This window comes from Cebidichthys violaceus, unplaced genomic scaffold (genome assembly GCF_023349555.1).
Source record: "Cebidichthys violaceus isolate CVI_PGR_0920_01 unplaced genomic scaffold, fCebVio1.0.p SCAF_6, whole genome shotgun sequence".
Taxonomy (NCBI): Eukaryota; Metazoa; Chordata; class Actinopteri; order Perciformes; family Stichaeidae; genus Cebidichthys; species Cebidichthys violaceus.
The window spans coordinates 14,048,135-14,073,441 of NW_027176816.1; the positions used below are offsets into that span (position 1 = coordinate 14,048,135).

The 25,307-nt window shown below is 43.3% G+C and overlaps 2 protein-coding genes across 3 annotated transcripts in view; both read left to right on the plus strand.

Annotated features, from left to right (window-relative positions):
- The window catches only part of ephb2a (eph receptor B2a), a 74,038-nt gene that overhangs the window by 16,533 nt on the left and 32,198 nt on the right, over positions 1-25,307 (plus strand). For both annotated transcript variants that reach the window (XM_068732522.1, XM_068732524.1), the window contains exon 2: positions 17,742-17,806. In XM_068732522.1, coding sequence (XP_068588623.1) covers positions 17,742-17,806 — 65 coding nt within the window. The remainder of the gene's footprint in view (positions 1-17,741; positions 17,807-25,307) is intronic.
- Positions 23,408-24,493, plus strand: LOC137888985 (uncharacterized; the record flags this gene model as incomplete). The annotated part of the gene is made up of 2 exons (XM_068732525.1): positions 23,408-23,539; positions 23,723-24,493. Coding segments are annotated over 2 exons (903 nt in total), but the record flags the coding sequence as incomplete, so codon positions are not given.

A 25,307-nucleotide genomic window follows, 5' to 3' on the forward strand; every position in this document is an offset into this window, starting at 1 on the left:
TTACATTTGTGTGGAACAAATTTGATGTTGATCTGATTTTCCAACTAAGAGAAACAAGCCAAAGTATAAAGACTGTAACTTACTGTTGCCAGTAGGTGGCGCTATGACTATGATTCAAAATTGGCTTGCAGATGTCTTCAGGCCTGGAGTTTAATCAAACATGTGAAATCTGGTAAAGATCTGATGATGCGGAGTCGAGTTACATCAGTTTATTCGTTCATGGCGAAGGATCGAAATTCGCAGAGCCGCCACGTCGCCACGCTTCCACAACTTCCTACAATTTTCACAATGAAGCATTATCAAGGTCTTAAGGCTTTTGTGACAAAATTTGAGAGGGATCCGATTAATCTGTGAGCAGTAGGGTGTCAAAGTACACAACCTATGACTTCCTGTTGCCACTAGGTGGCGCTATTACTATGATTCAAAATTGTCATATACATGTGTTCAGGGTCAGGATGTTATGACATATGAGAAATTTGGAGGAGATTAGGCAATGTACAGCTGAGTTACAACAACTTCCTGTTTCATGGCGAATGGTGTTTTTTTGCCGCCACGCCACAGACACATAGTTCGATAACTTTTTGATCTTTGATTATCGTTTCACTGCCAAGGTCTCAAGAGCATACTGACCAAATCTGAAGGCAATCGGGTTTAATCTCTAGGAGGAGTTCGTTAAAGTACGGCGCCTTGAAACGGTCCAAAAACGTCATAAAATTCAAAATGGCCGACTTCCTGTTTGGTTTAGGATATAGCTCCTTTTGACTTTTTTGTACGTCCCATCACGTTCCACATACCTACCAAATTTCATACAGCTAGGTGAAACCCAAAGTTGGGGCTACTCTGTAGGGGGCGCTATCGAGCCAAAATGTCATGCCGCAGCTGGACACCCCAATAATACTGGAATTTTCACCACGATTGAATTTTGTGCCAAATTTCAAAAGATTCCCAGTATCCCAAGCACCTCCTTTTTGCGATGAAACTGGTACGATAATAATAATAATAATAATAATAATAATAATAATAATAAAAAACATTAGAATAACAATAGGTCCTCCGCTCCGACTACGTCGGTGCTCGGGCCCTAATAATAATAATAATAATAAAAAACATTAGAATAGCAATAGGTCCTCCGCTCCGACTACGTCGGTGCTCGGGCCCTAATAATAATAATAATAAAAAACATTAGAATAACAATAGGTCCTCCGCTCCGACTACGTCGGTGCTCGGGCCCTAATAAAAAACATTAGAATAACAATAGGTCCTCCGCTCCGACTATGTCGGTGCTCGGGCCCTAATAAGATTCAAAACAGTTTGCAATTTGGCAACATTCTCCATAATGTAATAATGTATCACTGTATCATCAGCATAAAGACAATGGCTGGCACCATCCACACTTTGACCTAAACCATTAATAATAATAAAAAACAGCGGACCTGAGACAGAACCCTGGGGTACACCATTACAAATGTTTAGCCAGTTAGAGATGAGCCCATAAGGCGGGACACATTGTGATCTTTCTGATATGTAATTCATAAACCACCTGATTTATCATTCAACCTCTGTTTCAAAATGAGATGGTTAACAATATCAAAAGCTTTGGACAGGTCAATGAATAGTGCCAGTATGCAAATTATATTGTTCACCACCTTCATTGCCGCAGCGAAAGTGCTGTATTGCTTTCCAAAGCAAGTCTGGATTTTACAGAGGTAGCACAAGGTAACCAGTGTTGGGATCTGGCAGGAGCGTGTTTAGTTTTTAGTATGAAAACTAAATCATTGATATCAATAAAAGTCTCGTAACTGATTACGCAAGACTTAACAATGGCGGCGAGGCCATGGTTATTTAACGGGGGAATAAGACACACAATGGAGTTTGCACGCCAAGTGTGTCTGAAATAATCGTAACGACATAAATGTGTGTGTGAGTGGGTTTGTTTAATAAGAAGAAGAAAGCACTCTAAACAAGGCAAATCCTCACTGCAGCAGTAAAGTATAGTAACTGTAACTTTATCACACAGAAACCCGACTGGTGAACTCAGACTCGGCAGTTGAGGCACAGGACCTTTAACTAATAAAGTACAGTTTACTGACTTTACTCACGGTGGCGGATTTAACACAACAAAGTTAACTAGCGTGGAACAACACCATTACAGCAACAACAAGCACAACAGTTATGTTGCACAACACTGAACAGGACTCAGTGGTCCATAAAATACACACTAACATGGTAAATAGTACAGTTAACTGAAACAAAACAAACAAGGTTATAAACACACAATGACCTATCTCTGCCCAGACAAAAGCCTCTTACTTTAGATCACTTTGTAGCGGTTAGTGTTCCTTTGTAGACGGAATTTCTCTAAGCCTAGAACTGGAGACCTCTTGACTCCACTCTCTCTGCAAGTCAAGCGGCAAACAAATCCTCTGTATGACAGTGTGGATTTGTCTTCTGATTTGTAGGCTGAATTTCTCCAAGCAGAGATCTGGTGACCAGAACCGCTCTGTATTGGCGTGTTAAACGGCGCGCTGATTCTTGTATTGCGGCAGAGAAAACATTGAATGTCGATTTGAAAAATCCGGGAATTCCGTGATCTTCCTTCTGCAGGTTAAAGTGGCAAGTTATCCGTTTCTCCTTCAGGATGCAAAACCGTCTATTGTTCCTCCAGCGAAGTTGAGACTATCACCTAGGGGTTTTTCCAATGTTGTTATACACCTCCTTTCAGCAACCTGAGTAGCATGGACGGCGCAGAGAAAAAGTATGCGCTGATGTTTATAGTCCCTGTGATGTCAGGCTGTGTCACAGGGACCCTCTGGGGTTCCTTTGCCCTCGTCCAGTGAGACACCAGTAAGCTGATTTTGAACCAAATCTCACACATAGGTGCAGATTTAACGCCTGTTGGGGGATGGCATGTTTTAAACCAGTCCAGGCTTTCGAAATGACATGTAGGCCCCATGTCTTTGTTTCAACCACATGGTGAACACCAGAAACTAAGATACAGGTACAGATGGATAAACAGTGTGAATAAGACAATTAAATAACCTCTCAGGCTGAATGAATAGGCTGTAATTCCAGGATATATGATCCCAACTGAACTGAACTGAAAAACATGTGTAAAGTAGATTTTGAAAAAGGGTCCATCTACGACTCAGGCCACAAGATTAGCTAATATCAAGAACCTGATACTGGATGGTAATTTGTGTAAGAGATGATGTTGCACTGACCAGTGAGGGTGAATGCAAAAATTATCTCTACTTAAATCATATCTATTGACATCTTAACCTTTACATTACAAGTCAGGTTACATTCAGCATCAAGGTCAATAATGTGTGATAGCTAATTAAGAAAACAATCAGAATAACTCAGGAAACTGTTTTTGAGTATGAAAGCTGATGCTGACAGCAGCATGGCAGGCAGCGCTTGGAAATAAAACAAAGTGAATTTCGCTGATGTATCCCTGTGGGTTTAATCCAGCATGGCATACAGAGCGTGGCGCAGCCTACAAGGATTATGTGTGCTGGACTTGGCCCACTCTCTCCTCCTCTTTGCCCTACTTTCCATTGAATCATGCAGAGAAAGGCAGAACAAGAGCTCTCTCTATATATATACTGCAGGAATGCAAGGACAGATGGAGCCAGTGGGAAGGGGAGGAGCCATTATTGGACAGAAAAAGAGAGAGTGAGCTCTGCTGTCTACGATGTGGTAAAGCATCACACCCAAGTTTTACTGAAATATGAATTCCAGCCCTAAATCACAATCATGAGGCGTCAGTGCTTCTTGAACAGGATGTCATTTGTGTGGCAAGTCAGTCGTTCCTTCATGTCATTTTAATTTCCAGCAGCATCATCCAGTCAGTTGTGATCTAACTGTGGAGACTCAGGAGCTGCATGACGAATGTCTAGTCACGAAAGGAGGGCAACATATACTAATGCACCCCCGCCCTCGCCAGCCCATTCTGTCCCCATTTCCCTGCTCCAATCAATGCCAGCCCGCCTGCATTTTAAATACACAACTGCAGTACTGCTCTTCATTATTAACAAATATAGACTTGGGTCTTCTAAGCTCCGCTCTCTTTCTATGATCATGACAGATTTCATGTTTGCTGTTCTGAACACCTGCCGTCTGGTTGGCAAAATGCATCTGAATACAGGCAGTAAGGTGATAAATTCACAGGTCCATTTAATCTCAAGTGACCCTGTTTTATTTTATGTATGTATTTTTGTACGAAAAATGTAGCGGCAGTGTCTATAGTTAGTATCAATCAATGGCTATTTTGTATAAAGATGCAGTTATTAAAGAATAAAGTGCCCATATAAAGCCTAAAGAAAATATAGAGAAAGCAAAAAAGATAATACATACATACACTGTATACAACTACAAATATATTAGTGCTGGGCAATGATTAGAATTTTTAATCGCGATTAAAAAAATATTATGCGAAAAATTCAATAATTAATTCAAAAATAGTGTATTGCACACTTTTATTTTAAAAGTACTGCTATATGAACAAAAGTACAATAACATTTGGTTTGCAAACACTTTACACAGCAGCGATCATATTTCTTGCACTATCTGTGCTAAATGTGCTGTCTTTATTTGAAACGTTTCACTGCTGTGCAACATGAATCAAACTTTCCGCGCACGTTTCAGCAAAATGTCTGTCTTCTGTTTTCATGACAGTCAGAGCATGTGAATGCAGCTTCCATTGTTCATCAATATAATGTACTCTAACTCTGAGTTAATTATGGTTACCCAGCGATGTCCACTAGTCTCCAGTGAGAGCAACAGCTGGTGCACGTCGTAACACCGTCGCTTTTGTAGTCCTCTCCTTATCATACAATTCGTGTATTCTTCTTGTGATGGTGCATCTTGAGGGAGGCTCATACGTGCCGTCATTCGTCACGATCCTAAGAACGTTCCTCAGACCGACATCTTCCACAAGACTAATCGGTCTGCAGTTTGTAACTATCCACTTCGCTGTGGCATTTGTTAGCTTGTCTTGCTTTTGTTTATCTATACTTCTCCCACACGCTGCATCCAACGTAGTCTGCCGAAGCCTCCCTCCACTGTTTGTTTGTGTGATTTGCTGGCATCAACAGTGTGTATTGCATTTTTTTTTTAAATGCGATAACGCGATAATAACGCGTTAACTTGCCCAGCCCTAATATATATATATATATAGTACATACCAAGTATACAATCTACAGTATATAAAGATTGTACCTGTGACACACTATTTATACAATATTGTCAGAGCAGACAACTAGCCACCATGTAAATACTGAATTTATTATTTTTTTCAGGATGGCTGAAGCCCTGATTGTGTAATTTCCCTTTTGAAAAACTGCATTCATATGTTTTGTACATGTCATTTAGTTTATTTGTAGATAAAGTATATATCCTCAATATCTGTCTCACACCGACCGACATGTCCATAGCAAGTCGTGAAATAAAACAACGGTGGCATTAGAAGAAGATTCCAGTATGTGTCTCATTTTTATTTATTTTTTTCATTTCATTTATTTTGCACAATTCAAACAATAACATTTAAAATAATAATAGATATAACAAATATAACAGAGATAAATGAATATCACAGTGCAAAAAGAGGCAGGAAGCCAACTGCGCTTATTTGAAGCCTCCACCTATATAATATTAAAATTTTACAAAATTACAAACATAAAGTAAAATATGCATAAGACATTACGTTACAAATAACAAAAGAAAGAATGAAAGAAAGAAAAGAAAAAATAATGTAACTGTGACGAGTGTGTGCGAGCATGTGTGTGTGTGAGGGTAAGCATGGGCTTGTTTGTTCAGGGATATTGGTTCATCAATATAATGCACTGTAACTCCGAGGTAATTATGGCAGTAACTCCTAAGCAATGGTAATGCTACAAGTCCCTATGAGTGAAACAACTATAAATGTAATATAACAGCTAAAACAAGAAAGACATGAACAATGATACATAAAAAGCAATTACAAAACAGCAATTAGATTTTCTTTTAGGCACCTTTGGAAACATTTTATAGAAACATGTTAAGTGGGAAAAGTCATTCCATAATTTGGTTCCCTTAAATCTTATTGAAAATTGACCTCTGCTAGTCAGTAATTTAGGAGGATGAAGATGTGAAGATTGACGAGTTGAGTAAGAGTGAACCTGTGAATTGACTTTGTAGTAGGTCTTGAAATGATCAGAAATATTCCCTTAACCTGAAAGTATCTTATAAATGAAAACACAAGTTTGAGAAATATTGATGTCATAAATAGTAAGAGTCTGCAATTTCTGAAATAGAGGAGCAGATGAGATGTATGACTCTGATCAGGTTGCGATCCTAACAAACCGTTAACAAACCAAACTTTTTTTGCAAAGTAGTAGGAAAAGTACTTTTATAATTTTGTAGATGACACTCAAGGCATCTCAACACATTCAATTTGAATTTTAGATAAATCCTTAGAGTATGATTTTTTTGCCCCTAAAAATAATAAAATTCGATTTTTTGATATTCAAAGATAGTTTATTTAATTTGACCCATGTATCATAGACAGTTAAAACAGCATTAGCTTCCATAAACAGTGAATTGAAATTTGAATGAGAGAGAACTAGGGTTGTGTCATCTGCAAACATTATCGGAAAAGGGCTTTTTGACACATTAGACAAATCAGTAATATAAATAATGAATAATATTAGTCCAAGAATGGACCCCTGTGGAACCCCACATATTAGTCTGGCTTTGTTTGAATAACAACCTTTAACACAAACAAACTGTCTTCTGTCTTAGCCATTTGTATGCAATGTCATGGAATCCATATTAATGCAGTTTTTCCAATAAAAGATGATGGTGTACTGTATCGAAGGCTTTGAAAAGGTCTATGAAAATACTGCTAGTAAATGTATTATTGTCAAGTGCAGAGATAACTTTATCAACAAGGTAAAGTAAAGCCATATAAGTTGAATGATTTTTTTCAGAAACCATACTGGTGTTTGTAAATAATTGAATTAGACTCTACATGAAACATAATCCTTTTGTGTAAAAATGTTTCTAGTATTTTTGAATAACAAGGCAATATGGATATGGGTCTATAGTTGTTAAAACAACATGGGTTTTCTGCTTTAAACAAAGGAATAACTTTGGCAATTTTTAAATCTTCTGGCACAACTCCTGTTTTCAAAGACAAGGTGAAGATGTGAACAAGTGGCTGCAATATTGACTGTTTCACCTGTTTGACAAGAAATACAGAAATGTTGTCATGGCCAGCTGAAGATATTTTGAGATCATCAATTATATCACTTATTTCTTGAATATTTAGGGGCATACAATTAGAGATAATAGGGACATTTGTTGGAATGAAATCCAGTGGATTCCTATAACAAGCCGGAATATTATTAGCTAATTCATGACCAATATTTACAAAGAATTCATTACATTTTTGAGCGATATCAGATGGCTTGTCAAGAGAAATGTCACCATCCAAAAGGACTGAAGGAAGCTTTTGGGTAGTCCTTTCTCTTTGCTGCACCTGATTTATTGTGCAGCAAAGACGGTGACCGTGGCTGCGTCTACGGTAGATAGATACTGAATTGTAAGTCGCTTTGGATAAAAGTGTCTGCTAAATGACTGTAATGTAATTTATTACTTTCCACGTGGTTTTTATATTTTTTGAGCACTTCTTAAATCACTGAAATATTTCTATTTTGTAGATCTAATGATATGGGTATAATTATTTCTACAGGATTTATAAGCCCCATGAGTAAGAGGCGTGGGATTTGAAACATATTTTCTGTTTATTTTTTTTCCTCCGCAGCTTCAGTAAATGTATAGTGAACCAGGGCTTACTAACTTGACTGCTTTTCTTGGTGGAAAAACAAATTGGAAAACAATTGAAACTAAGGTTAATAACTTTCATAAACTTCTGATATGCCAAATCAGCGTTATTCTCCACATATAAATCATCCTATGAAATACTGGTAAGAATATCTTTAAATTTTGAAATATTTGATTTGCTCATAATTCTTTTCTGCATAATTTTCTTAGTATGTTTAGCTCTCTTAATCTTGATTAAAGAGTACTGAAAAATGGGAAAATTATCAGACAAGTTCGGAATACAAGACTCCAGATTTGGTTCCTTCACTCAAAGAATTGGTTAAAATGTCACTGAATTTTCTGTAACTCGTGTTGCTTTATGAATAAGAGGGAAAAAGTAAATTCCCAGTAGGAGTATGTAGTCGATTTTTTAAAAGGTTTATATTGAAATCTCCTAAAATGTAACAAAGTTTATCATTGTTTATCAGGTCAAGAGAACAACCCGGACTGTCATTGAAAACTTTGATGACAGAGTCAGGTGGGCGATAAATAGCACCAACAATAACATTCTTTCCACCAGAGGGCTCTAAAAACACAGATTCCACCTCATCCCTCTCTGACTTCAAAGTGAGATCATCCCTAATTTTGAATTCATAGTCACCGTGAATAAACAGAGATACTCCACCTCCAGATCTATTCTCTCTTACACAGTGAACTGAATTGTATTTTGGTATTTTAAAGATTTCTCTTGAGTCCTCAGTAAGCCATGTTTCTGACATGGCTTACTGAAAACCGAAAAATCATTCTTCAGTAAAGATAAATAATGAATTAATTAAGAGCAACACAAAAGTCATTAAACTGAGTTTCATCATAAAAACTACAGAGGTTAGATACATCAAGTGATGAAAAAAAATGTAAATCTGAGTCATCAAAATTATAAGAGTCACTGGTAGAGGGATCAAAAGGCGTAAAGGTCTGGCCTTCCAGATCAGATTTGTTGTAGATCATAGTATATGTAAAGAATCATGTTTACAGATACAAAAAAAAAAAAATCTAAAAAGCACTTAATACATTCCTAATGTTGGAGACTAAGGAGCCAGACTTTGAACGTTTCTTTGTTGATGTGGGTTTTGGGAAGGTGGATGGACAATAAGTTTGTCGCATCTCAAATATGCAATGTCGCCTCCCTCGAGCTGCCTTCATTGCTGGGAGTAGTTTTTTTTTTCTTCTTTGGCGGATGGATTCAGAGAAGTCTTCATTGATAAAGATGAACCCTTCAAATGTTTAGCTTTATGTAGAACAGAGAGTTTATCCTGCAGCCAGGTCAGGTTTTCTTTACCAGACTTCCTAATTCAACTGCCTGGAAATGTCTTGGAAACAGAGTACAGATTTTAGAAAAGCAGCTTACATGTTTACAAAATAAAATAAAACATCTTCATTAAATTAGTTTGTTCCTGTAATACAATTTTAACTCATACGAGTTCCTTGTAAATTAATGCGTACCATAAGCTGTTTCACTGCTGTGGCACAGACACTCAGATCTCCAGTCTCCTGCTCCCTTCTTGGTTGAGTCTGTGGGAATCTGTTGCGGGTCAGTGCTCATGGCCTCTTTATTCCTGTTTAGCGGCGGCTCTGACACCTGGCTCGCCGCTCCCTCCCAGCTCCTCATTAATCGCTGCTGATACTAACAGGAAGCGAGCAGCCGGAAAAATGGGCCATTTGGGTGCAACAGTGGATGCTTGCATGTCGGCCTGACACCGAAAAGCAATACAAGGCCGACATTAATAATATAGTTATAATCTGTTGAGACATGAATAACACAAATCTTGTGGTTGTATGTTATTGTTAGGTGGGACTATAGTCATGTGTAACTTCAAAACTGTCCAAAAGTTAAAAAAGTAGCCACTTTGTTAAAGAAAACATTTGTATGCATTTCTACGGCGAATATTAATTGATATTGTCATGTTGATTGTGATGCTGGACCCAAGAGCAGAATAGAGGCAGAGCAGAAATGGTTAAACAGTCTTTTATTTGAAAGCATGAGGTGCTGGAGTGTTGTGAACTGGCTGGAGGAATGGTCGGCAGGCTGGAGGAATGGTCAGCAGGCTGGAGGAATGGTCGGCAGGCTGGGAGCAGGGAACCTGAGGCTGAGGTAGACAAAGGGTTTCAGCCGTAGCATTAGTTCCTGGGTGCGAACTGAATGATCTGGCAAAGAATGTGCAGGGCTGGAGAATATGAAGCCTGGAGCTTGATTAGGAAAGTACTTTCAGCTGCAGCGGTCAATTAGGGGGAGGAGCACAGCCCAGACCATGACAGTACCCCCCCCTCAACGGGAGCCCCCAGGCGACCCACCAGGCTTGTCCGGATGAGTCCGGTGAAACTCCCTGACGAAGTCAGGATCCAAGATGAGGGACCGAGGGACCCAAGACCTCTCCTCCGGACCGTAACCCTCCCAGTCCACCAAGTACTGGTAACCCCTGCCACGGCGACGTACATCCAAGAGCCACCGAACCGAGTAGCCAGGATGACCGTCAATCATCCGGGTGGGAGGTGGGGGAGCTGGTGGACACCGGTTTCATCTGTGATACATGGAATGTGGGATGGACCCTCATGGTGTGAGGCAGTTTCGGCTGCAGAGCTGTTGGGTTAATTATTCGCTCCACGATAGAAGGGCCAATGTAACGTGGGGACAGTTTCCTCGATTCAGTCAACGGAATGTTTCTGGAAGAAAGCCACACCTTCTGACCTGGTTTGTATTCAAGAGCTGGTGTCTGGTGGCGGTTTGCAATGCGCTGGTTGTTTTCAGCTGAGTGGAGTAGAGCAGAGCAGGTGTCTTTCCAGACCTTACGGCAGCGCCGGAGGTGCATTTGAACTGATGGGACAGCCATCTCACCCTCTAGAGAGGGAAACAGGGGCGGCTGATAGCCCACAGACGACTCAAACCTGTGGCAGTGCTGGTCAGGGAATTATGGGCGTATTCAATCCATGCAAGTTGTGAGCTCCAGGCAGTGGGATTGGTGGCGGTTACACACTGTAGAGCGGACTCCAAGTCCTGATTAGCCCTCTCCGACTGGCCATTGGTCTGTGGGTGAAAACCAGAAGAGAGACTGACAGTAGCACCAAGGGCTTGACAGAATGACCTCCATACCTGAGAGATGAATTGGGGTCCCCGATCTGAGACGATGTCCAGTGGTATTCCATGGAGGCGAAAGACATTGTGCACTAAGAGGTTGGCAGTCTCACGGGCAGAGCCACAAAATGAACAGTCTTAGAGAAACGGTCAACGATAGTGAGGATGACAGTGTTACCTTGTGAAGGGGGTAAACCAGTGACAAAGTTGAGAGCGATGTGGGACCAGGGGTGGCTAGGAACAGGGTGTGGACGTAGTAAACCAGCTGGTGGGCGATGAGAGGATTTTCCTTGAGCACATACCGCGCAGGCTGCAACATAGGCCCAGGTATCCGTCTCCATGGATGGCCACCAGAAATGTCTCTTCAGGAGAGACAAGGTACGGTTCATTCCAGGATGGCAGGCGAAACGGGAAGTGTGCACCCACTGGAGGACCTGAGAGCGGACAGAGTCAGGAACAAATCAACAATTTTGGGGACCGTTAACTGGGTCAGCCTGTGTCCGTTGAGCCTCCCTAACTTTGGACTCAATCTCCCAGGCAACCGCAGCAACAACACAAGTTGGCGGAAGGATGGTGTCCTGACTGGACGGAGACTCCTCCGAGACAAACTGGCGAGAGAGGGCATCCGGTTTTATGTTTCTGGAGCCAGGCCGATAGGTCAGTGTAAAGTTAAAGCGCCCACAAAATAATGCCCACCGGTTCTGACGGGGGTTGAGACGTTTGGCTGACTGGATATAGGCCAAGTTCTTATGGTCAGTCCAAACAATAAAGGGTCGCTCTACTCCCTCAAGCCAGTGCCTCCACTCCACCAACGCGAGCTTAACTGCCAACAACTCCCTGTTACCCAAGTCGTAGTTCCGCTCGGCAGGGGAGAGGCGACGGGAGAAGAAGGCACAAGGATGGAGTTTCTCGTCAGAGTTGGAGCACTGCGCCGACTCCACTGTCTGAGGCATCAACTTCCACGATGAACTGACAACAGGGATCGGGCTGAATCAGGATGGGGGCTGAGGTGAAGCTCCTTCTTAGCTCTGAGAAGGCAGATTCCGCCTCTGGGGTCCAAGTGAAAGGGATGGAGGTGAGTCTGGTTAGCGGGGCAGCTATCTTGCTGTAGTCTGATGAATCAGCGATAGAAATTTGCAAAACCCAGGAACTGCTGTAGTTTTTTTCGGTTTCAAGGTCTGGGCCAATTTGTCACAGCCTTGATCTTCTCTGGGTCAGCCCTTACCTTCCCACTCTCAATGATTTACCCCAGAAAGCCGACCGAACAGGCATGGAACTCACATTTCTCGGCTTTCACATAGAGCTTGTTCTCCAGGAGTCTCTGGGGAACCTGACGGACATGGAAGACATGATCGGACACATTCTGGGAAAAAAAAGAAAATGTCATCCAGGTAAACAAACAATTGAGGAAGTCTCTTAGCACATCGTTAACCAAGGCTTGAAAACAGCAGGAGCGTTTGTGAGGCCGAACGGCATTAACAGATACTCAAAATGCCCCAGTGGTGTGTTGAAACCCGTCTTCCATTCGTCCCCCTCCCTGACTCTGACCAGGTGGTAGGCGTTCCGGAGATCCAGCTTAGTGAAGACGGTTGCGCCCTTGAGTGGCTCAAAAGCAGAGTTTATTAGTGGTAAGGGGTACGTGTTCTTAACGGTTATATTGTTCAACCCACGAAAGTCAATACAGGGTCACAGGGAGTGGTCCTTCTTGGAAACAAAAGAATCCAGCACCAACAGGAGATGTGGATGGTCTGATTATACCAGCAGTCAGTGACTCCTTGATATACTTCTCCATGGCCTCCCTCTCTGGACGGGACAAGTTATAGAGCCTGCTGGTTGGAAGAGGAGATCAATGGCACAGTCGTAAGGACGGTGAGGGGGCAAGGAGAGGGCTAGGTTTTTACTCAACACTAAACCTAGATCATGATACTCAGCAGGTATGGTGGACAGATCTGGAGGCTGAGAGCTGGATGGTGATACGGCAACATCTGCTGGGGACAGGGCTGACTGCAAGCATGAAGAGTGACAAAATGAGCTCCAGCCACTGACACTTCCTGCCGACCAGTCGATGTGTGGGTTGTGTGTCCTTTACCAAGGGTGACCCAAAACCAGCGGGGAGTTAGGGGACAAAATTATGTTTAACTGAATAGTATCACTGTGGTTGCCAGACAGAACAAGGGACACAGGAGCTGAGCGATGAGTGACTGAAGCAATAACACTGCCATCTAAGGCGGTAGCTGTGAGGGGGGGGGTTTCTAATTGTTCAGAAGGAATGCCAGACTGGAGGGCCATGTCTCTGTCTAGAAAACTATCTTCCGCACTAGAGTCGACCAGAGCTAGGAAAGGCAAAGAGAGTTGGTTGTGACAGAGAGTGGCGTGGATTTGCATCCTGGGTGGAAGAGTTTGGTCCGGAGAAACAGAATGGTTCGCCAGAACCCCCACTGCTACTGGCGAGCCCCGTCTTTTGGGTGAACTGGACAGAGGGCTAAAAAATGACCGGACTGGCCACAGTAAAGGCACTCACCCTCCCTCATCCTGCGACGACGACGTTCCGCAGGAGAAAGATGAGCTTGACCTAACTGCATAGGTTCCACAGGGGGGAAAACAGGAGTAGATGTTGGAGGCATGGAGGATGGGCGCGCTCCCCATACCGCTAAAGGTGGTGACGGGCAGGAACTAGCTAACTGCCTGGGATGGCCAGTCTTCTCTCTGCCTTTCTCCCGCAGGCGATTATCACACCGGATAGCTAGGGAAACCAGAGAGTCAAAGTCAACAGGTACATCAAGAAAAGCCAGTTCCTCCTTTATTTGATCACTGAGTCCTTTCAAAAACACCCCACGAAGTGCCTCATCATTCCATCTAGAATCTGCTGCCAGCGTTCTAAACTCCACCGAGTAGTCAGCAACACTTCTGGGTCCCTGGCGGAGATTGCTCATACGGGCTACAGCATTCCCAACATGATCTGGATGATCGAAAACCCCTTTCATTCTGCAAATGAAGTCAGAATATGAAAGGGTAGCAACTGCCTGATTAGCATCGAAGGCTTCTGCCCAAACTAATGCCCTTCCTCTCAACAGCCCCAAAATATAATGCACCATGGAAATGTCTGAGGGAAAGGTCAATGGCTGAAAACCAAGGAACACTGGAGGAGAAAACCTCTGCATTTACCCAGGTCTCCAGAGTAGGGTTCCGGGTTCGAAGCGTAGGACTCTGTGCGAAGGAGGCACTGGGGAAGAAGCTGGAGGGAGCTGCAGGCTGGGCTGTGTGGTAATGGCTGCCGGGGTAAGTTGAGCGGTTAACTGAGTCACCTGATTAGATAATTGAGCAATTTGGGTTACCATTGCCTGGCTGTTTTCAAAGAGGGTCTGGGGATACTGCTGATGTTGTCCAAGTAGAGCTCCTTGGTTTGAAAGGGCCCTCTGGAAGGTGGACTCCTGATCCGGTTCTGCTGGGTCCACTTGGTCAGATCGTTCTGTCATGTTGATTGTGATGCTGGACCCAAGAGCAGAATAGAGGCAGAGCAGAAATGGTTAAACAGTCTTATTTGAAAGCACGAGGTGCTGGAGTGTTGTGAACTGGCTGGAGGAATGGTCGGCAGGCTGGGAGCATGCTGGAGGAATGGTCGGCAGGCTGGGAGCAGGCTGGAGGAATGGTCGGCAGGCTGGGAGCAGGCTGGAGGAATGGTCGGCAGGCTGGGAGCAGGCTGGAGGAGCAGAGAACCTGAGGCAGACAAAGGGTTTCACAAGCGGTTCAGCCGTAGCATTAGTTCCTGGTTGCGAACTGAACGATCTGGCAAAGAATGAGTGCAGTGCTGGAGAATATGAAGCCTGGAGCTTGATTAGGAAAGTACTTTCAGCTGCATCGGTCAATTAGGGGGAGGAGCACAGCCCAGACCATGACAGATATACTGCCCACAATTCAGGAATTTTCTGAAGCTCTGTCTGAGTCTAATGATCTATTTTCCTCCAGTAAATCACTGTAATGACTTGTGAGTGTTGCTTGGCCACAAACCCGACAAAATGTTAACACATATTTGCACTCACTTGTATTTGTGGAACAGTCTAGACTATGTGCTGACCACCCACACAGAATCATCAACAGTACTTAAAAGGTGTCATGTTGTTGTTTTTATTATCATATTATCAGGGACGTTTTTACTAAGAAAACAGCCACTGCCCCACTGTGAATGTTAAAGAAAGCCCTGTTTCCACCTTTCTCACTGCAAACATCTGTAGCAGATACATTTAAGGTTAGCATACAAATACAGATCAGTTAACGCAACATGTGGAACACTGCTCCACTATAATGGCACCATTATGTTATCAGACAGCCTATGTAACTGGGTCTGCAGAGTTTAAAAGGCTGCTGTCAGAGCCTCCTCCTGGCTGCATTTTTGTATTCTCAACAAATGGGGATACACACAGTAAGTGAGTAAATAAGGAGAGAGCTCGAGAGAGAAGTTCAAACCCTTACTTTCTCACCTCTGCACACCTGGCAGCGTGAAGTATTTGTTTTCAGAAAGTTACAAGACTTCCGAATGCTGTCAGAAAGGATGTTTCAGATGTCTCTTGTGAGTCATTCAATGTTCTGGAATTAGAATACTAAATCACATGAGTTTTGTTCAGTATGAAAATCGTGACATTATGCAAATGTTTAATCTAACCATTATCTTTTCTATGGATTAACTTGTGAACGGAAGAAGCTGGAATCAGAGAAGTTTTGGCGATTGAAACAATTAATTCATTATAAAATAGTTGCCAATTAATTTTCTGCTGATCGACTTATTGATTCATCGACTCGTAGTTGCAGCTCTACAGAGCGATCCTTGGTGTCACAATAATTAGAATAATGGCAACTGGCATTTGGTTTTGACACACCTTTAGTCCACCAATAATCCACTGTGTTAGTGTGAATGTTTTGGTCCTCTGCTGGCTGAAGACACGTGAAACTGAAAGCAGCGTGTCTGAGGGCGTTCAGTGAATTCCTTCTGCTCTGTTTGTAGGCTAATAGCTCCTTTTATGCATAGACTCATTGAAGTGGCCAGATTGTGTGTGTGAGTTTGTGCAGTTGTGTGTATAAGGAGTGACATTAAGGCAGACAATAAAAGCCTTAGAACAAAACCACTGCTACGTCAAAGTGTTTTATTTTTCACACGGTTTTACTGATATTACTGTTATAGATTTTAATTTATTTTATAACATTTTTAATCATATTATTGACTTGCATGCATTGGTCTCAAATTGTTAAGTTGCTGAATTGCTTTTGTCCGTTCTGTTGTTCAAGGTCCACACTTATTTTTGTCAGTCATCTGTGTAGCACTTTAAACTGCTCTTACATGTATGAAAGGTGCTATACAAATCAATGATTGAACAGTCTTTTGTAATTCGGGAACATGGAGGTAGTGATGATCTGTGAGCTGTGATTTGCAGCTACTAACATTCTGTGATTCTGTGATCATCGCTTACTTCCATCAAACACAACAGGAGGAAGAGGCTTTACCCAGCAGCAGACTCTGAGGATGCAGTGAATAATTGAAGATGTGTTGGATAGCAGCACGCTTTCACCTGACATGGTTTCTACTCTGTGGGGGGGGGGGGGGCACAGAGATTAGGACCACGCTCAGAGGCTTATGAATGTAGTGACAGAGAGAGCAGATGTTTCAAGGCAGACAGATGGGCTGTCAGAATGTTGTGCTCTTTAGCTAAAATTAGCACTATGTGTAGCACAAAATGTGATTATATTCAAATATTATTCACATCAGAGGGAACAATATTAACCACATCATAAAAACGACACAATGGAAAAATGAACACAGTAGTAACGCAACTGCAGATGTAGAAACAAAAGCACTTCACATGCCAAAGCTGCTGTTCACTATTTAAAGACAAAGTCCATCTCCTTTCTTTGATTACAAAGAGTTCAATACCACGGTTGTACAGTAACGTTACATCGGAGCAAGAGGTCCTTCTCACGCCAGTGATGACAGTCGAGCCTCCCCAGTTGAAGTTCTTGAATACGTTTTAATGCGTTTGAGGGCTGAAAATGTCCGCTCGACAGAGGCAGTAGATATTGGAATTGTCACCGCCAAACATTCCAAAACACAAAAAAATGTAATGTCACGTAAAAACGTCTTACATATCTTTAAACTTTAAACTCTTACTACTACAAAGTTCTGCTAGCTAGTTTCACAACAGTCACGCTAGCCCACTGACCAATCAAGCCGCAAGTTAATGCTGATGTACTTGCAGGCCAGCTAGATGGCTCTGGCATGTCAAAGAATACGCCCAACATGTCAAACTAAAAATCTGATTGGTTGAAGACTATGACAATCAATAATATTATCCCCGTTTACTTAGACTGCAAAGGGATTCACTTGTAATTCTGAAGGCCTCCGGGCAGATTTTTTTACTTTGAGACAGCATAGGAGCGAAATCCGATTGGATAAAAGCTCTACTTAAAACAAGCTGTGCTGGAAGCAGAGCAACTGAGGAAGACAGTAGCTATGCAATGAGATAATAAGCTAATGGTAAAAATATTTAGAATACATGTAGTGCATTTATGAAAAATAATTAAATTATAGAATAGCTATAACTTTTTGATTCTGTCTAGACCAGCCCTGACGGCCCACCACTGGTGGCTAGTTCTTATGAATGGATGTGTGTGATTTGTTTATAAGGAAATTCAATATTTCTATTAATCAAACAAGTCAAAGGCTATATCGCAGAAAAATTACAATAACTGAAATTAATATTCTGTAACAAACTTATATATAAGTTTCTAACTCTGATCTTTTCATTTTTGTCCCCTGCAGAAGTACTAATGGATTCAACGACAGCAACAGCAGAACTGGGCTGGACCATCCACCCATCACAGGGGGTGAGTGGAACAAACCAAGACTCCAGGAACACTGTAAAACTTACAGCCAATATACAAACGTTGTGTTACGATGTGACGGGAGCAGTGATGACTTAATATGAATATCTTTTGATCGACATCTGGAAACTCCTACACCGACCTCTTTTGGTTGAAATACCTCCGATGAAGGGAGAATGATTGAATCAGTATCTCACTGTGGATGAACCCACTTGTATTGATGCTCTGATATCCAGTTTAGAGAGACCACTGTCTCACTGTTTACACATGTTGACCAAAGAGTCTAAAAACAATGAATACTACAAGGTAACTTACACTGATGGAAGAAGTAGTCAGATCTTGACTTAAGTAAAAGTACCAGTACAACCATGTTCTGTATTCAAAATCCTAGTACAACAGTAGAGAAGTATTCTCAGCTTCATAGTTAAAATATCAGCAGTTAAAGTACACAAGTATTACTGGCTTCATAAAGTACCAGCCGTAAAAGTACACAAGTAGTAGCAGTAGAAGTAGTGGTTCTGCAGTAAAATGTCCACTGTGATGTTTATATTATGATGAAAGACATTATTGGATTTGTATTATTGATGAATTGATGTGTAAGCAGCATGTCACTGTTGTAGCTGCACCAGGCGGAGATAGTTTTAGCTACTCAATATACAGTAAGCTAGTTTAGTGCAGTGGGCCCCTCCAAAGGGTCACAAGATAATTCTGAGGGGTCATGAGATGATTAATGGGAAATAATAAAAGGAAAATAATGTCTAATGATGTCCAAAAATGGGCAAAGAGGTTGAGCATGGATGGAGCTGAGGCGGGCCTAATGAAGCCTGGTTGCTGAAACATGTACAACTAGCTCAAAGCTGCCAAGCTAGCTAAGGCTAACAAGCTAGGCTGTTGCTAACTGGCTAACGTTAACCCTGTGGTCTTGTTTCTCACAGCTTTAACAGTTGGTACAATTTCACTCACCAAAAAAACTTGAACACTTGACTTCCCCAAACAATAAATCAATATATTTGTCAAATCAGTGAAATGCAATCCTTCAATTTGTGCATTCATGTTAACGTTATTCACCCTAAAGCGCACACCTACTCCTTTTTTCTTGCCAGAGTTCTCTGTTCTGTCAGATCAGTATCTCGAAAAAATTACATGGCTGAATGGTGCTTTCTGGTATTCGAGTTTCAAGGACTTTAAAGTTCCTCACATTCCTTTGAAAACTGATGCCGGTGGAACAGGGGTCATCCAACGGCAGCCCATCATCCAAAGCAAATTATCTGAGGTGACATCTAGCAGACAGCTAGGGGCTATGACTTAGACCCTTAATTATGCATAGATTTAAGCCTTAAAATAATATAAAGTTGTATAAAATTGATGATTTAATTGTTTACAAGATCACCAAAATATTTACAAGAGCATTAAGTTCTTCTTAGATCCAGCCTCTTACTTTTGCTCTCAAAGTGCACCAGATTAAGTTGGTGTTGTTATATTTATCTTTTGATTAAAAATTTTAAATGTTGTGTTTTTATAATTTTCCCCTGTGGGATAAGAAATAGTTACATGTAAATTCAATACGAGTAAGAAATCCCAGTATTGTGACAACACTAATACTGATGCTGTATGCTAATAGATAAAAGGTGATCATAACTCTGTGGCTTCCCCAGCAAGGAGACCACTGTGACAGCAGGCTATATTTCACAGACCAGGTAACTTTTATGGAACAGAGATCAGTTAATCAAAACTCTTCACTGTACTCCGTCAAGTCAGCGTCGCCATGTGTCCTGGTCTGTCTCAGCCACACGAGGTCCAGCACAGTACTGCATAAAAAGGAGAGACTAACTAGACCAGGGGTTCTTAACCTTTTTGACCTTGGGGCCCAACTTTTCAAGTACAAAGTGGCCCGGGGCCCATTCAAATATTAACACTGTATTGATTTAACTAATTGATCGCACTCTTGGTTTGATTTGTATTCAATAACAAAATTAAATTCACTTACAGTTTAACAAGCAAAAACCTTGTCAAATAAATGACATGATACAATGTGATCATCACATTTATTTATCATGTGTATGTAAACCTGCATACAGTGCATCCGGAAAGTATTCACAGCGCTTCACTTCTTCCACATTTTGTTTTGTTACAGCCTTATTCCAAAATGGATTAAATTCATTTTTTTCCTAAAAATTCTACACACAATACCTCATAATGATAACGTGAAAAAAGTTTGTTTGAAATTTTTGCTAATCTATTAAAAATAAAAAACGAAGAAAATCACATGTAAATAACTATTCACATCCTTTGCTCAATACTTTGTTGAAGCACCTTTGGCAGCAATTACAGCCTCAAGTCTTTTTGAGTATGATGCTACAAGCTTGGCACACCTATTTTTGGGCAGTTTCTCCCATTCTTGGGATTCCCATTCAGGACCTCTCAAGCTCCATCAGGTTGGATGGGGAGCGTCGGTGCACAGCCATTTTTAGATCTCTCCAGAGATGTTCAATCGGGTTCAAGTCTGGGCTCTGACTGGGCCACTCAAGGACATTCACAGAGTTGTCCCGAAGCCACTCCTTTGTTATCTTGGCTTTGTGCTTAGGGTCGTTGTCCTGTTGGAAGATGAACCTTCGCCCCAGTCTGAGGTCCAGAGCGCTCTGGTGCAGGTTTTCATCAAGGATGTCTCTGTGCATTGCTGCATTCATCTTTCCCTCGATCCTGACTAGTCTCCTAGTTCCTGCCGCTGAAAAACATCCCCACAGCATGATGCTGCCACCACCATGCTTCACTGTAAGGATGGTATTGGCCAGGTGATGAGCGATGCCTGGTTTCCTCCAGACATGACGCTTGGTATTCAGGCCAAAGAGTTCAATCTTTGTTTCATCAGACCAGAGAATTTAGTTTCTCATGGTCTGAGAGTCCTTCAGGTGCCTTTTGGCAAAATCCAGGCAGGCTGTCATGTGCCTTTTACTGAGGAGTGGCTTCTGTCTGGCCACTCTACCATACAGGCCTGATTGGTGGAGTGCTGCAGAGATGGTTGTCCTTCTGGAAGGTTCTTCTCTCTTCACAGAGCAACGCTGGAGCTCTGTCAGAGTGACCATCGGGTTCTTGGTCACCTTGCTGACTAAGGCCCTTCTCCCCCAATCGCTCAGTTGGGGGGAGAAGTTGGGCGTATTCTTTGACATGCCAGAGCCTGCTAGCTGGCCTACAAGTACATCAGCATTAACTTGCGGCTTGATTGGTCAGTGGGCTAGCGTGACTGTTGTGAAACTAGCTAGCATAACTTTGTAGTAGTTAAAGTTTAAAGATATGTAAGACGTTTTTACGTGACATTACATTTTTTTGTGTTTTGGAATGTTTGGCGGTGACAAACCCAATATCTACTGCCTCTGTCGTGCGGACATTTTCAGCCCTCAAACGCATTAAAACGTATTCAAGAAGTTCAACTGGGGAGGCTCGACTGTCATCACTGGCGTGAGAAGGACCTCTTGCTCCGATGTAACGTTACTGTACAACCGTGGTATTGAACTGTATCCATCTCAGTGGCCTCAGTTGTGAAGTGCTATCTGAGTTTCTGCTTGTTTGAAACGGCTTGTTTGATCAAGCCTGGTTCACTGATTGCAAAGGAGGAGCTTCCACTCCTGGCAGACAATGAGCAATCAGTAGATAGCTGTACTTAACCACTGCTGGAAGCGTCAGCTTTCAAGCGTCTGGCAAACGAAGGCAACAGGCCGACTTTTTCAAGCTCGACTTCGTCAAGCTAAGACTTCTCAAGCGTGTACTACTATGTGTTTGCATCCTATTTGTGTCCGGTCCTCTGCCCGGCGGTTGCGTAGACATTGGGCAGCTTTCAGGAGCCGTGACCCCACTAACCTCATCTATCCTACTCTCTCAGCTCGGGGCGAGCAAATGGTGGCGGGGGGGCTCTGGAACTGCCAGTCGGCAGTGCCGAAAGCTGAGTTCATCTCAGGTTACGCTTCCTTGCTCTCCCTTAACTTTCTTGCTCTAACTGAGACCTGGATCACACCAGAAGACACCACCACACCCGCAGCTCTGTCAGATGTGTACTCTTTCTCTCACACTCCCAGAGCTGCGAGGCGGGGTGGTGATACTGGCCTGCTAATTTCCCCAAAATGGAAATACTCTCTTGTCTCTGTTCCTCAGTTCTCCCCGTCCTCTTTCGAATTTCATGCTGTTACTGTCACTTATCCAGTCAAGCTCACCATTGCTGTTGTGTATCGCCCACCAGGGCCTCTTGGTGAGTTCCTGGAGGAGCTCGACACATTAGTCTTGCACTTCCATGACGATGGCTTGGCGCTCATCCTGCTCTGTGACTTCAACATCCAGACCGATAAGCTTGAACCTCTTCTTTCATTCCTCTCCTCCTTTGACCTTTACCACTTTTCTTCTCCTCCTACCGACAAGGCCGGCAACCAGCTGGATCTTATCTTCACTAGGCACTGTTCTACTGCTAACCTCTCTGTCACTCCCCTCCAGCTCTCTGACCACTATTTCATGTCCTACTCCCTCTCCCTATCCTCTGCTCCATCACTTCCTCCACCTAACCACATGGTTTCTACCCGGAGTCATCTCCGCTCCCTCTCCCCTGCCGATCTTTCCTCTTCTGTTACCTCTGCTCTCCCTGACCCTGAATCCTTCTCTCTCCTATCCCCTGATACTGCTACTGATCTTCTCCTCTCCACCCTTACTTCTTCTTTGGACAAACTCTGTCCCTTCACCTCCAGGCCTGCACGCCCAACTCCACCTGCCCCGTGGCTATCGGACTCAGTGCGTACTGATAGACGGAGCCTAAGAGAGGCTGAGCGTAAATGGAGAAAAGGCAAACTCCCGGAGGACCTTCTTAACTTCCAAGCTCTTCTTTCCACTTTTTCCTCCTCTCTATCTACTGCTAAAGCTGTGTTCTTCCGCTCTAAAATCCTAACCTCTGCTTCCAATCCTAAAAAACTCTTTGAAACTTTCACTTCACTCCTCCAACCCCCACCCCCTCCTCCTACTTCCTCCCTTCTCCCTGATGATTTCGCCAACTTCTTTGACAAGAAGGTAAACGATATCAGATCCTCCTTCTCTCAGCCCCTCTCTCCCTGTCCAATCCTGCCCCCACAGCTCTCCCTCCCATCTCCACGCCCCATCTTACCCTTTCTGGCTCCTCTCTCCCCTAACGAGGTCCTCAACCTTGTTACATCTAACCGCCCCACCACGTGCTCCCTTGACCCGATCCCTTCCCCTCTTCTTCAGTCTATTGCGACTGAACTCCTTCCTTTCCTCACCCACCTCATCAACACATCTCTTGTTTCAGGATGCTTTCCCACGGCCTTCAAGACCGCCAGAGTCACCCCCCTTCTGAAGAAACCATCACTTGACCCCTCTGATGTCAAGAACTTCAGACCGGTTTCTCTTCTACCCTTTCTATCCAAAACACTTGAACGTGCTGTCTTTAACCAACTGTCTTCCTATCTCCACCAGAACAGCCTTTTGGACCCCCACCAGTCCGGATTCAAAGTGGGTCACTCAACAGAGACGGCCCTCCTTGCCGTGACAGAGTCGCTTCACGCCGCGAGAGCTAACTCTCTCTCCTCTGTCCTGATTCTCCTGGACTTGTCTGCGACGTTTGACACTGTGAACCATCAAATCCTCCTCTCATCCCTCGAGGGGATGGGCGTCTCAGGCTCTGCACTCTCCCTGTTTGCATCCTACCTGACGGGTCGATCCTACCAGGTGACCTGGAGGGGGGCCGTGTCGGAACCACGCATGCTGACTACGGGGGTTCCGCAAGGGTCAGTCCTGGGCCCCTTTCTCTTCTCGCTCTACACAACATCTCTGGGTTCTGTTATTCGCTCGCATGACTTCTCCTACCATTGTTATGCCGATGACACCCAGCTGGTCTTGTCATTTCCCCCCGGTGACACCCAAGTGGAGACGCGCATCGCTGCGTGTTTGGCTGACATCTCGAAGTGGATGACGACACACCACCTCAAGCTCAACCTAGACAAAACTGAGCTACTGTTCCTCCCGGGGAAGGGTTGCCCGCACCGGGACCTGTCCATCACCATTGATGATACCGTGGTGACGCCAACTCGGACTGCGAGGAACCTGGGTGTGACCCTGGATGACCAACTGTCGTTCTCGGCAAACATTTCATCCGTCACACGCTCCTGCAGATTCTTGCTCTACAACATCAGGAGGATTCGTCCCTTCCTGAGTGACGAGACGGCGCAGGTTCTCATCCAGGCTCTTGTCATCTCCCGCCTGGACTACTGCAACTCTCTACTCACCGGAGCCCCGGCGTCGGCCATCAGACCTCTGGAGCTTGTCCAGAAAGCCGCAGCTCGCCTGGTGTTCAATCGCCCCAAGTTCTCCCACACAACTTCCTTTCTCCGTTCTCTACACTGGCTACCTGTAAGAGCTCGCTACCAGTTTAAGACTCTGGTGCTAGCCTACAGGGCAGTGAAAGGAACAGCTCCTTCCTATCTCCAGGCCATGGTCAAGCCTTACACCCCCGCCCGACCACTTCGCTCTGCTGCCTCGGGACGATTGATTGCCCCGTCGCTCAGAGGTCCTGGCGGCCGATCGACTCGGTCACGGCTGTTTTCTGTCCTGGCCCCACAGTGGTGGAATGAACTTCCCACTGACGTCAGGACAGCGGAGTCGCTGCCCATCTTTCGGTGCAGGCTGAAAACCCACCTCTTCAGGAAGTGCTACCCTGAGCCTTCCACTTAGCACTTATTGTATTCATACTAGCTTGTTGCACTTATTGTATTCATATTACTTATAGCACTAACTGTTTTTCTTGTTTCTGCACTGTACTTTGGCTCTGAGTTAGGCTCTGCTTCATGCTCTTAGATGCTTGTTTGGAAAAGGAAATGTACTTATGACTTCTGGTGACTAGTAGTTCTTTTGATTACCAATGTTGAATGCACTTATTGTAAGTCGCTTTGGATAAAAGCGTCTGCTAAATGACTGTAATGTAATGTAATGAACTCTTTGTAATCAAAGAAAGGAGGATGGACTTTGTCTTTAAATAGTGAACATAGTGAACAGCAGCTTTGGCATAGGAAGAGTCCTGGTGGTTCCAAACTTCTTCCATTTACGGATGATGGAGGCCACTGTGCTCATTGGGACCTTGAATGCTGCAGAAATGTTTCTGTACCCTTCCCCAGATCTGTGCCTCGATACAATCCTGTCTCGGAGGTCTACAGACAATTCCTTGGACTTCATGGCTTAGTTTGTGCTCTGACATGCACTGTCAACTGTGGGACCTTATGTAGACAGGTGTGTGCCTTTCCAAATCATGTCCAATCAACTGAATTTACCATAGGTCGGCTCCAATCAAGTTATAGAAACATCTCAAGGGTCATCAGTGTGAAACAGCATGCACCTGAGCTAAATTTTGAGTGTCATGGCAAAGGCTGTGAATACTTATGTACATGTGATTTTCTTCGTTTTTTATTTGTAATAGATTAGCAAAAATTTCAAACAAACTTTTTTCACGTTATCATTATGG